Raw genomic sequence first — 13,099 nt, 5'->3', positions numbered from 1 at the left:
GCTCTTATATTCTGAGACCCATTCTTCCCCTGTTGTAGCTTGAATGCTACAGCCTTTCAGTGCGAGATAACAACAGACCATCAAAGAAAAGTAAATGTCTTTGACCTTTTTCTTACCACAAAGGAAAGTTAGTTAGTAAACGTCAATTGTCAGCTGATTTCTACTTCCCTTGCATCAGGCCTTTGAGGCCAGAATCTAGAAAAGGAAGGAGAAACTCCAGTGGGAGCCAATGAGAACTATCTAGGGCCACAAACGTTCCTGTCCTTCCCCTGAACCCAAGTCAGCCTCACGCACAGCCATCACCCACTAAGCCCCCTGAAAAAGAAGGCTCTCGGTGTAAGTAGCACAGAGCAAACCATCAAGCAGCAGATGTGGTTGCCACGTCTGCTAATTGCTGGCATTGACACCGTTGTCATGCCATGAATTCTTCAAGGACTTGATGATAAACCTTCTGGTCCACAAGCGTTTCCCTTCGTTCTACTAAGGCTTAAATAATCTTACTCTTCCCAGAGTCTTCTGTGCCGTGCCTGAATTCTTCCTCTTGGCTGGACCAGGTGGGTGATGGGAAACAGGAATGGGGTGCTTCTTGCAGGACCCCTGAGGCAATAGGAAAAACCATTAGAGGTGGGTCAGGAGGTGCTGAAGACAAACCCTTGCAGGAAAAAGAACTTCCCAGCACAGGTTCATCGGAAAACACAAGAGAAGCAAGGCTCTTGGTGGCAACAGGAGTGTCGGCTTGTGTCCCTGGAGCCAGTGCCTGAGCACTGCTCTCTGTTGACCTCTGAGAAGCACCACTGGAGCCCCGAGAATCCAGCTGCTGCTAAAGTGCTTTGTGCTGCACCCTGTTAGCGGTACCCAAGCTGCCAGCTGGAGCAGAAAATGTCGCCTGCATGGAGGGGCAGCCCCTCTGCACCCTGCTACCTCCCAGGGGGGCTGCCTTTGACCAGGAAACACGCAGCGGACCACCCTGCAGACCTAGAGAATCAGCAGGGCTCTGGCTGCTGCCACGTTGCAGATGGCACAGGAGAAAAGCCATTCCCAACCATGGCAGCTTGCACTCTGGAGAGGGTACACAGTTTAGAGCCGGGGATGCCAGGTTACAGCACAGACTCTGCCCCTTTTGGCTGTGAGATGTCGACCACTTGCTCAAGCTCTCTGGGGACAAACACTTCCCTTTGGCTCGCTTGCCGTGAGGAACGTAAGTGGCAACTTCGCCCAGAGCCTGCTGCCTAGTCAGTCCTCCTCCCTCTGCTTCCCCCGCTGAGGCTGAGCCCCCGGGACTTGTGTCAGAACTTCCCTAGTCCTGGAACAGTCTTCCCACCCCTGAAATTTCCCAAGGCCTGTAGGAGAGCATCAGCCTCCCTCCCTGATCCCTGCCCTCGCTCCCCACCATGGCTCCATGGGAGGTGGTGACTTCCCTGCATGTGAGTTGGGGGCAGGAACAGCCCTTCCCTTCCTCTCCCCCTCTGGATCCACAGCTACGGGAAACATCTGTTGTCCCTGCCCTTGGCCCTGGCCTTGTGGCAAGGCCTGCAGCTGGGTGGCCACACGGGGGTGTTCAGAAGCCCAGAGGTATCAGGCTGTTTGGCCCTTCGGCTGCCATCACCTACATCAGCTTTCACTGGCATGAGGCCGTGCTTTGTTCTCCATCTGCCTGCTCCTTGCTTGATCTCTTAGACGGGCTATACTTGACCCTGACACTGTAGGACACAAAGGGTTTCGGGTATTCCCTCTTGTCATGTTGTTGTCTAAATCACAGTCTCCGAAAATCGTGGAAAATCCGCCCTCAGTAAGAAACCCCCTTTACACTATGACTCAGATCCATATGCTTGTGGTGTGTGTGCACAGAAGAAATCAGAGCTCCCTAAACAGTTTCCCGAAAGAGAGACACTGAGCATCCGGTGCTGTCTGACTGTCAGCCGGACGATGCTGGGAATTCACGACCAGCATCCAGCATCTGCCTGGACCCACAGCATCTGGGAACTTGTCCCTTAAGTGAATGGCACTGAATTCCATGCAAACCAGAGTAATAATAAGACTCACAATCAAAACAGTGGCTACAACTGAAAAACACCTATTCTGAGCTACGTACCACATAGTAACTGTCTATATAACATATATACAATATTTATCATGTGTGTGTGTATCATTTCTAACCCTTACCACAAAGTGGGTTTGTTATCCTGTTTACACACACAGAAACTAAAGCCAGTCAGTATTAAGCATTTTACTGAATACGCTGCCATTAAGTCAGTCAAGCCAGGATTTGAACCCAAGGGTCATCAGAGTGATGTGGACAGTGCAGGGCGCAGTTTCACCCTCTGTTCCCCAGATAGGACTAGGCTTTCAAATCACTCTCAACAACTGTTACTCCGTGCCAGGCATGCAGGACTGTGAGTAAGACAGATGCGGTCCTGGGACTCGAAGAGCTTTCTCTCTGGCGGGGGCGTTGCAATCTTGAGGAGAGCTAGGAAGGAAACGTGCAGGGCACTTTGGGTCTCTACAAAAAGGGTGGAGGCCACTCATGCTTGTCCAGTCTCAGGAGTAGACCGTTGTCTGTTCTGATCTCAGATGCACACTTGGCCATAAATAACACCTTTCTTTGCCATAAAATCCACCCCCCTCAAGCTTCTCATCGGCCCTCACCCCAGTTCCTGAGCTCGAAGTGATTTTAATCCCAAGCTCCTACTTACCCTTGGAACTCAGCAAGGGGTGGACTCTCATTCCAGGCTCGTAATCCAATCACACAGTGACCCATCAACTTCCTGGGAGAGATTCAAGCTCACTCCAGCTAGCCTTCTGCAAATATCCCATATCATTGCTGCTGGCTGAAACAGCATGAGGTGGTGTAGCCAGTGAGGACTCTCACTGCAGCATCTCCAGAAGCAAGAGGTCAAAGCCCAGATTTCAGGACCCTATGTGCCATGGATGGCAAGCAGTCATTTGGGGAGAAAACTGAGAACTAGAGAGAGGTGAGGGGCTGTGGTAGGGGCTAGGCTCTTTACCTGAAATGCTTATACTCTTGTTTGTGCCACAAACTCCTATTCATCCTTCAAGAGCCCATCCTGATAAACCCTCTCTGGGAAGCCTTCTCTTATACCAGCAGTTCTCAACTCTGAGCGTGCATCAGAATCACCTGCAGGCCTGTTACCACAGATTACTGGGCCCCAGCCCCAGCGCTTCTAGTACAGTAGGACTGGGGTGGAGCCCAGGAATGTGCATTTCTAACAGGCTCCCAGGAAATGCTGCTGTTCCAGAGACCACATTTTGACAACCACTGTCTTATACCATCCCCACCATTCCAGACATGCCCAAGCTTCCTCCTCTGTGCCAGTTCTCACCTAGGTGTCAGGTCTGGCCAGGCTGAAGTGTCACTACCCTGGAGTCCAGTCACATGGTACAACTTGAACAAATTCAGCTCTGGTCCCTACGCCCAAGCCAAGAAAGTCACCCCAAGTGATCCAAGCCGAATACCTCTAGTCCTCACCCAGCTCACCCAGGCTCACCACTGAGCAGGGCCCTGCAGGGTTAGGCATGTCATCTTGAGGCTGCTCAGGCTCAAACAGGAGAGATTCTGACCCAGAGAAATCAATTACACTTTGCTGGAACTCAGCTTCCAAATCTGTAAAAAGGGGACAATAATAACTGCTACTGAATGGCATTGTCACAGGGACTATTTGAATTAAAACACATTAAGTGCTAAGAACAGTACCTGGCACATGGTAAGGAATTGCTAATTGTTTTTAAAAGAAGAAATAGCAGTCCTTTCTAATCCTGGCTGCCTTGGACAAACTGACTTAAGAAAGGCTTGCTTTCACCTGGAAAATTCCTAACAGCAATCCTGGGTATTTGAGCTTCTACAACCATCCATGCCAACTTAAGGAAGGGGCTATTCTTTCTTGCTGAAATGGGAGGTGCTCCGTGATGGAGTAAGCTCTAGAACTCTGGCCTCTCATGCATTCATTTACTGTGTGCATTTATCCCCTCCACCATGCATTCAGTAAATGTTTAGAGTACCTACTGTGTGCTAGATACTAAGTCCCAGGCTGCACTTGACCACCCTGGATTGCAAAGTCCAGCATCTATTTGACTTTCTCCTGTCTGCACTTCCCTCCCGCTGCCCTGATACCTGCTCTCTCTCTTTGCTGACTTGAGGCCTTGTTTTCTCCTCTGCCCCACCTCTAGGCTCTGAGCCGGCCTCAGAGCCCCCAGCCTGGCTCTCCTCCTCCGGGCCTCAAGCCTGGAGCCCCCGCTTCCCTCCACCACCAGCCAGCTTCTTATCAGAAAGAGGCACCTGGCAGCTGCGCTGGGGAGAATGACCTCATCACGCTATAATTAAAGTGATTATCTGAGCGGAAATGACTATTATGAAGCAGCCTTCTCTGTTTTAATACGTGGAGCCCTTGTAACGGGAACATGGGATTTCCATGTGAACACTGATATTTCCGTGCTCTAGCAAATCCTTCCTCTCACACATATCCCAGAGGAAAGGTTCCTGCTCTCCTGGACATCTTAGCCTTCTGGCTAGACCACTGAGCTTCTGCAAAACGCACTTAGTAACTTGGATAGCACCACAGAGTGGCCCCACCCTCAGAAGAAGGATGCAGAGGCCTCCGGAGGGTCTTAGGGAGAGATCTCTGGATAGGAGCCCTCCTGGGAGGGGCGTCTTCAAGTGAGAAGAGAGAAAGTGCCCCGCAGGGAGCACAGCCTTAAGTCCTGGCCTCAAGCTCGCCCACCAGACCAGCTGTGTGATGGTGGGCACATCACTCTCTGAGCCTCAGTGTCCCATCTGTGAAATGGGTTAATAATGCCATGTACCTGGTATACTAGATGGATGGCAACTAAACCAACACCTGACGTGTAGACACCCCACTGGTTGTCTGTTTTTACCATCATCATGAGAAAAGCTGAGGCCTGAAGAGGCAGGTGACACTGCACTAAACAGTCGTGCCTGCCCTCACACCCCCGCAGGTGTCTGGTGAGCATCTGCAGGTGCAGGCAGGGCTCTGGGTCAGGGATGCAGCAGAGGTCGCTCACATATGGCTGGCTCAGTCCTGGAGATGCCATACTGGTGTCTGATAGCCCTGGGGGTGACACGATGCTCTCCAGCAATGGTCAGCGGACATGGAGAGACTGGGCCCGGCCCTGTACGCCCCCGGCCAGAGGCCTGTCTACGTGCCACGCGGTTTCCCATGCACCCTGGGCCAGTGCACCTGCGAGCAGAGGGTGCAGGCTTGGCGGAGACACTGCAGGGCACGGGCAGCCGTCCTCTCTCACCTCAGGCTCCTCTGTTCTGTCCACAGAGCCCGACCCCGGGATAGCCTCGAGTGAGATGGACATCGCCGTCATTGCAGGTACGCTGTCCGGGGGCCCCTCAAACAGCCAGGAGGGTCAGAGGAAATACTCAGGGAAGGACCTGCCATGGCCCTGCTTTCCTTCCCTCAAAGGTGGTTTGAAGGTGGACCGGGGGACTCTGGCTCTGTAAGAAAATGTCCAACACAGCATCCTGGTGGGTGAGGTGCCAAGGCACCTTCATCAGGGCCTGTCAGGACTCTAGATCCACAGGGAAGTGGGGCTGGAGGGAGGGCCACTCTGGTGAGGGAGGGGTGGGGTTGGGGGCTGACCAGGGTTCCCTGACTTCTCTCCCGGCTCCCTCAAGCCACACTGCTCCTTGTCGTAGGTCTCACGCCCCTGTCTCTCCATCCTAACCCTGCCCTAGCCTTGCTCTGAAGCCCATCCTGGCCCCCAATGGTCACAGCTGTGACCCCAAACTCTGTTTCAGGACAGGCAAAGTCTGTGAGCTATGGCTTGCGGTGTCCTTCTGAGCTTCACACTTCTCCCTAGCTCGTTCCTAGCTCAGGGAACTTCACGTTTCAACATAAATAAATAAAAGCAGGCAATCACCCTGATGTTCTACTCACTGAACGGCTGGACCTTCTTTTTCTTAGACAATACCATTAACATCATGCAGACAGAAGTGTCCCCTAAAGGCAGCGGGGAACTGAGGAAATTGTCCCACAAAGCTGGGACTTGGGAACGTCTGTAGCCTCTACATAGTCTCCAAAGGCCCCTCCCCCAGTAAACCCACCTTCTAAGTCACGGCAGAGGGTTTGTTCTGGGGTTTCAAAGCAAACACCTGCACTTGAACCTCCCCACGTGAGAATGCCACCCGTTAGTCCTACCCAAAACCTTTGGTCCTGCCCTCTCACCCCATCACTCCAAAGGCCTGAGTGACCTCTTCCTTCTGACCAGCCCTCTAGCCACACATCCCAACCCCTCCTGCAGACCCCACCTCCCAGGAGCACAGGGGAGCTGTGGGCTAAGGGGCACTCACCACACTTCTCCAGGGGCAGCCCTCGCCCCCGCCCGCTCCTGGAACTTTCCTGGTTTTCGCACTTCAATCCCATGCCCAGGAAACCCCTCAGCTGGGATTGTCCTGCTTCTAAAGCTCAAGAGTTATCAGATTTACAAAGTACAGCAGAAATGCTGAGAGATGGAGTGATTTGCTCTGCAGGGCCAGGAGAGTTCGGCAAAGGAGTCTTCTTAGAGGAGGTGGTAGAGGCTGGATTCTGAAGGCAGCATCCAAGTTTACCAGGAAGACAAGGGGAGGGGAAAATATTTTCAGCAGAGAGAACATGTGCAGAAAGACATGGAAAATTGGTCAAATAAAAAGTGTTTGGAGAATCGTAAATCGGCCAGAGGGACTCCAGTAAGAAGAGCTTGAAAATGATTGCAAGTTCTAAATACTAAAGTGTTACAAAGGTTTAGAGAGGGCCATTCATTTGAAGATTGAAGGAGAACTTCGATTAAACATGAATGCTTCTTGGGAGGGAAAGATATCAAATTGTTAACTTCGGTGATTTCTGAGCCGAAGGATTAAGGACATGTTAACGTGCATTTACGTTTCTCTGTATTTGCCAGGTTTTAAAAAATGATTGTGTCTTTATAAAATAATGTTTCCACCCTTTTAATAGCTATGTATAAAATACCTAATTCTTTGAATTAAACTTACCTCTAAAAAAAAAAAAAAAAAAATCCCTGAAAGTTCCAAGTCCCGTGAACCTATCAGTTTTAGGCAAACCCTTGAGCCGCGTTCCCTGGATGGTGCACTTAGGTCTGCCTTCCTCAGCGGACTGGGAGCGCCTCGGAGCAGGGTCAGTTCTGGGATAAGATTCCAGCCTCGGTCTGAGGATGCTGCACGGAGGGAGAGGGGAGGTCAGGGGTAGCTTAGATGGGCACAGGTGAGGGGCAAGTGCCCTGGGCAGGGCAAGAGTGAGGCAGGAAGGAGCCAGCCAGTCTGGGCTTGGTGTCTGGCCGGCAGTGTGTCTGGCCCAGCACAGCCCTGTGGGTCCTGCCTGCGTCCTCCCCGATCCCGGCCCGGCCACTCCTCCCGACACACACCCCTGTGCTTCCGCCCCTGCAGGCGTGATCGCGGCCGTGGCCTTCGTGCTGGTCTGCCTCCTCTTTCTCATGCTGCACTACATGTACCGGCACAAGGGCACGTACCACACCAACGAGGCCAAGGGCACGGAGTTTGCCGAGAGCGCCGACGCGGCCCTGCAGGACGACCCGTCCCTCCAGGACAACGGTGACAACAGCAGAAAGGAGTACTTCATCTGAAGGACTTCACCAGGACTCACCTCCCCCCAACGCCTCCCCGTCCAGGAGAGAAAGCCCCATCCCCCCACCTTCAGCACCAGGCAGCCCGCGAGCGCCCCCTGCACCCCAAGACACGCACCTCGCCTGGGACACTGGGTGCCGCCCAGTGGGGGAGGGAGCGAAGGAGGAACCCAGCTGCAGAGGCCTCTCCCAGGGACCCAGGCAGGCTCTGCCAGAGGGAAGAGAGGGAGGAGATCGGCTCCCCCTGGGCCGCGCACGTTGCCACCTGCGTGTGGGGCATGGAAGTCCTCGCTGGGTGTGAATGGGGCTGTGGGCCTAGGAGTGGGGAGCAAGGAGTGAGCCATCATCACGCCGACTGCGGATAAAGACATCAAACGTCACCCCTTGACATGTGGGGGGAACAGCAGGTGCCGGAGCTCAAAGGCACCTCTGTCTCCCATGGATGCAGCTCTGAATGATTGGAAATAAATCTGAAACGTAATGGAGCATCCAGAGTCAAATGACATGACTATGATTGTTTAGGGAAAGATAAAGGCTGCCCAAGGGCTTACTTGTTATCCATGCAATTTTGTGTTCTCTGATCGACTCCGCCAGCTGATACTGGGACGGCCACTTCAGGCTCCACGGGGCAGTTGTCAGAGAACACAGTCTGTACAGATGGCTCCTGGGCCCCACCAGGGAGGGAGAGAGGGAAGACCCAGTGACCTGCATGTGTCTTCCCCACCTGGGCACAGCTTCAGGAAACAAATGCACGAGTGCAGTGTCCCTCTAGAAATAGGTTGCCCCAGCCCCCAGGGCACTAGCTGAAGCATTGGTTCCCAAATGCCTGGTATTAGAAAAAATGGACCTGTTAAAAATATGAGTGAACGCCATCGGAAGAGGGTTCCCAAGCCCAATTCTAACGTGCGGAGGAGGCTTCCCTACAGCAACAAGCAGTTCAACTCAATGCTGACACTGTCTCCCCGGAGACAGAATCAGATTCCACAGGTAGAGGGCTCAGTCCTACAGGACCACCCTCACCACAGACGCCAGTGACAGACCCACCAGCTACAAACTGGAGGTTCCAACGACCCCCTCCGGGGGTTCAACTCATTTGCTAGAAGGGCTTGCAGAACTCAGGAAAACCAGTTTACTCACAGATTATCGATTTATTATCAAAAGTTATTGAACCCCAAACTTCAAACTATTATGTATACAATGGGTAAACAATAAGGTCCTACTGTATAGCACAGGGAACTATATTCAGTATCCTGCAATAAACCATAACGTAAAAGCATACAACAAGGCATGTGTGTGTGTAACTGAGGAAAAGAATATATGTGTGTAACTGAGTCACTTTGCTGTACAACAGAAATTAACACAACATTTTAAATCAACTATACTTCAATTTAAAAAATATATATATATATATATATATATATATATATATATATATATATATATATATATATATATATATAGGGCTTCCCTGGTGGTGCAGTGGTTGAGAGTTCACCTACCCATGCAGGGGACACGGGTTCGTGCCCCGGTCCGGGAAGATCCCACATGCCACGGAGCAGCTAGGCCCGTGAGCCATGGCCACTGACCCTGCGCGTCCGGAGCCTGTGCTCTGCAACAGGAGAGGCCACAACAGTGAGAGGCCTGCGTACCACAAAAAAAAAAAAAAATTATATATATATATATATATATATATATATATATATATATATATATATATGTAAGGTTATTAAAGGTTAGGAATCTACAACCAGGTAAAGTGATAGCGTAGCGTGAGGTCCTGAACAGGGCCCCAGCACAGTGGCACAGAAGCATTCTGGCTCCCCCAACAAGAAGCTCTCTGAAAAAGAGCCAAAAAGCTGTCCTTTTGGGTTTTTATGGAGGCTTCATTACATAATCATAATTAACTAAATCACTGGTCAATGATGACTGATATCAACCTCCAGCCCTACTCTTGCCTGGAAATCAAGGGGGTGAGACTGAAAGTTACAAACCTCTAGTCAGGTGGTTGGTTCCCCTGACAACCAGGCCCCAACCTTAGGGGCTTCCAAAAATCACCTCATTCAAATAACAAAAAACACCTTTATCACTCTTCAGCACTTAGGAAATTCCAAGCGTTTTGGAAGCTGTGAGCCAGGAACAGTGGACAAAGACCAAATAAATATATACGAAAAATATATTTTGGTCGTCTGAATGACCAAATATATATTTCTTATGAATCACAGCATCACCCCATCCTTCCCACGATAACATTAGTGATAATGGCTCCCAGAGGCTGGAGTGCAGACTGCAGGGCCCTGCTCCCTGGGTTTGGGCCCTGACTTCCCCTGTCCTGGTCCTGGAATCTTGGGCAACTCTCTTGACCTCCCTGGTCAGCTCCCAGGGTTGATGGCAGGAACAAATGTGTCGTGTGCTCAGCACTAATTGTCTTCGGATGTCAATAACTGGTGTTGGATGTATAGAGGGTATGTATCAGTCAATGAAGTTTCCTCAATGCATCACATTTAAACACCTCCTTAGGAGTAACCATGAGTTAAAGTGAACTTACTAACCATCCTCTTGCATGAGAGTCTTTCTAAGACTCCCAGCAGCTCAGCAATCCCTCACCTGGAGACCAGCAGTTCCAAGATTAAAGACTGCAGCCCAGGTGTCCAGGAACTTCTCAGGGCTCAGGTTTCTTGAGGCTGAGCCATCTATACAAGGAGTCAGCAAAAAGGTCTCCTATGACTCTCCTTAGAGGACTGATGGGATCCAAGCTCAGGCAGGGGTGGCTGCCAACTAAGGGAGACGGAAGTCACAGGGGGAGAAGCAGAGGGAAGGAAAGAGGCAGAGATGGAAGAGACTTGTTCAGAAGCTGAGGCCTTTCCCTGGGGTGGGGGTGAGAGGACCAAGCTTGCTGGCCGTCTGCTTTCTCATCTATAAAATAAAAGGTTTGGCTGTATCCAAGTCCCAAAATGCTTGGCAAAGTGGCGATAAACAGCCCAAACCAAAAGGGTGTTCCATGTGCAGATAAGTTTGGAAAATGGCCTATTAAGGGAAGTTAAACTAATGCCAAGTCTCCTCAGCATCTCCGGTATCCCAGTGTGTGTATGGCAGGACAGGGAGAGTCAGGCAGTGCTACCCAAATGTATTTGGCCAGAGACTCCATTTCTTCCCAGAATACCTGTTGCAAGCTGTGGGCCAAGAGTTCCCCACATTTAGGAAGCACTAAATGACTTCTAACATTCCTTTTTGTTGTGACGTCACTTTAGGTTTTTGAGAATACGTGGGCACATGGCCTCGTCTGCAAGGAGTTTCAACACAGATCACTGTCCAGTGGGCACAGAGGGAGCACCCAGAGCCCACACACAGAAGTGATGCTGGAAACTCGGCCTCTGTACACCGGGGCCAAATCAAATCTCAGAGACAGAGTTTTGGGTGAAGTAGAAAAGAATAGCTTTATTGCTTTGCCAGGCAGAGGGGGACACAGAGGGCTCATGCCCTCAAAAATTGTATGCCCCAACCTGGGGGGGGGGCAGGATTTGGTGAGGAGTTTTATAGCAGTGGTTCAAGGCCAGGGTTGCTGATCAGGATCAGGGTGTGTGCAGAACCTGTACTCCTTTATTCTGGCCTCAGGTGGTCTCCTGATGAGCTTCTGTGGTTCTCAAGGATAACAAACTGTGGCTTTCTCTCTGGAATGAAGAATGCTTCATCAAGTTGTTAGCATCTTCCATTTGCTGGGGGTTTTAGTTCTGCAGAAGAGCTCAAAGATGTTGTTATGTGTGTCCCATGAGGCAGAACCAGGACCCTGCCCCAAGGCTGCACTGTTGTTTCTTGGCTGCTCCTCCCTTGTCTCTGCATCCCATCCCTTCCCTGATTAGCAACTGTTTGAAACTGCCCTTTGGAACTCAGGGAAGGTCATGGAGGCTGGAGTCTATTCCCTACCAACAAGAAATGGGGGACACAGAAAGGCTTCCCTGCCCAGGAGCCACACAGGGTCGTGCTCAGTTTCAGAAGTGCCTTCCTTTAAAAAGGCCAGGGAGAGGATGAGACCCTGGGCCTCCCTGAGGGCTGGTGCCTGTGTGGGAAGAGGAATACTGGTCACCCCTCCCTCCCTCCTTCCCTCCACAGCCCCATGTCCATCTGTACTGACTGTAGTCTGAGAACTGGCTCACGGAAGCTGGGCTCCCTGGCACCTCACTTCTTCCCTCCCCTCCCCTCAGCCTCATCCCCCTGGCCTACCCAGTGCCCTGGAAAACTTTATGGAAGCACAGCCTGCTCCCCAGCCCACCGGGTCCCAGGCCCAACCAGAATAAGATGCAGCGGTGATGAAACTGCACAGCTCAGATTGGGACTTACACCCGCTGTCTTTTAATTGAAATCACACACCTTGTCTCAGGACTTAATGAAGCTCAGGTTCTTTATGTCTCATCATAGAAAGAATTCAGTGAGAGACAAAATGATATGTAAGAAGTAGATTTATTTAGAGAGATATACATTCCGCATACAGAATGTGATTCATCTCAAAAGGCGAGAACAGCCTTGGAAGAAACACACTCCACAGAGAGAGTGCAGTCTGTCTCAGAAGGCAAGAGGCCCCAAAATATGGGGTGGTTAGTTTTTATAGGCTGGGTAATTTCATAGGCTAAAGAGTGGGAGGATTATTCCAACTATTTTGGAGAAGGGGCGGAGATTTTCAGGAAATGGGCCACCACCCACTTTTTGGCCTTTCATGGTCGGCATCAGAACTGTCATGGCTCCTGTGGGTGTGTCATTTAGCTACTGTATTACAATGAGCGTAGAGTGAGGCTCAAGGTCCACTGGAAGTCAAATCTTCTGCCATCTTGGACCTAATTGGTTCTAACCAGTTTATGTCGTGTCCTCAAGGGCTATGTCATTCTTTTAGAGGTTGTGCCCTGCCCCCTTCCCTCCTGTTTCAGTGACATGGAAGCTGCAAGGCTGGGTTGGCCAAGGAGGCTCAGTGCAGACGCCACCCAGGAGGGAGAGGTCACAGGCTGACTGCATAGGTGAGGCTGCCATCCCAAGGAGCAGAGAAACTTAGTGAGAGAATGGACACGGACACGTGCACGCAGCAACCAGTACACACGGATGTGCAGATAAATAATGTTCCCACCGGGCAGGGAGAATGTTTACTTTATCTTTGATCCATCCCCCGACAGTGCACTGGATCTTCCATGCAACGGGTCTGCAGCAGATGATAATCAGGAAAAATAAGAGCAAGTGTGCACACCCCAAGTCTCCAGGGCTGTTCAGGAAGAAGGAGGGAAGTGGAGGGGAAAGGAAGAGAGGGGGGATAGAAGGGGGGAGGGCTGGACGAAGAGGGGACACTCTTAAGTGAACCCCAGCTTCTTTGCACATGGTCCTCCTTCATCCGCACCATAACCTCACAGGAGGGCCGCCTCATCCTTCCTTTAGACCTGTAGAAGCTGAGGCTCAGAAAGATGGAAGGACTTGCTGGAGGTCACACAGCTTCTAAAGGCCA

At 51.2% G+C, this 13,099-nt stretch overlaps 1 protein-coding gene across 1 annotated transcript in view; it reads left to right on the top strand.

The window, feature by feature from the left end:
* The window catches only part of GYPC (glycophorin C (Gerbich blood group)), a 43,624-nt gene extending 35,447 nt beyond the window's left edge, over nucleotides 1–8,177 (top strand). The window contains exons 2-3 of the mRNA XM_060106507.1: nucleotides 5,304–5,354; nucleotides 7,424–8,177. Of these exons, the coding sequence (XP_059962490.1) occupies nucleotides 5,304–5,354; nucleotides 7,424–7,620 (248 nt within the window). The 3' untranslated portion in view covers nucleotides 7,621–8,177. The remainder of the gene's footprint in view (nucleotides 1–5,303; nucleotides 5,355–7,423) is intronic.
* Nucleotides 8,178–13,099: the final 4,922 nt, after the last annotated feature.

Source organism: Mesoplodon densirostris, chromosome 8 (assembly GCF_025265405.1).
Source record: "Mesoplodon densirostris isolate mMesDen1 chromosome 8, mMesDen1 primary haplotype, whole genome shotgun sequence".
Classification (NCBI taxonomy): domain Eukaryota; kingdom Metazoa; phylum Chordata; class Mammalia; order Artiodactyla; family Ziphiidae; genus Mesoplodon; species Mesoplodon densirostris.
Note: the sequence above shows the minus strand (reverse complement) of the source record. Positions and strands in the feature narration are given on the sequence as shown.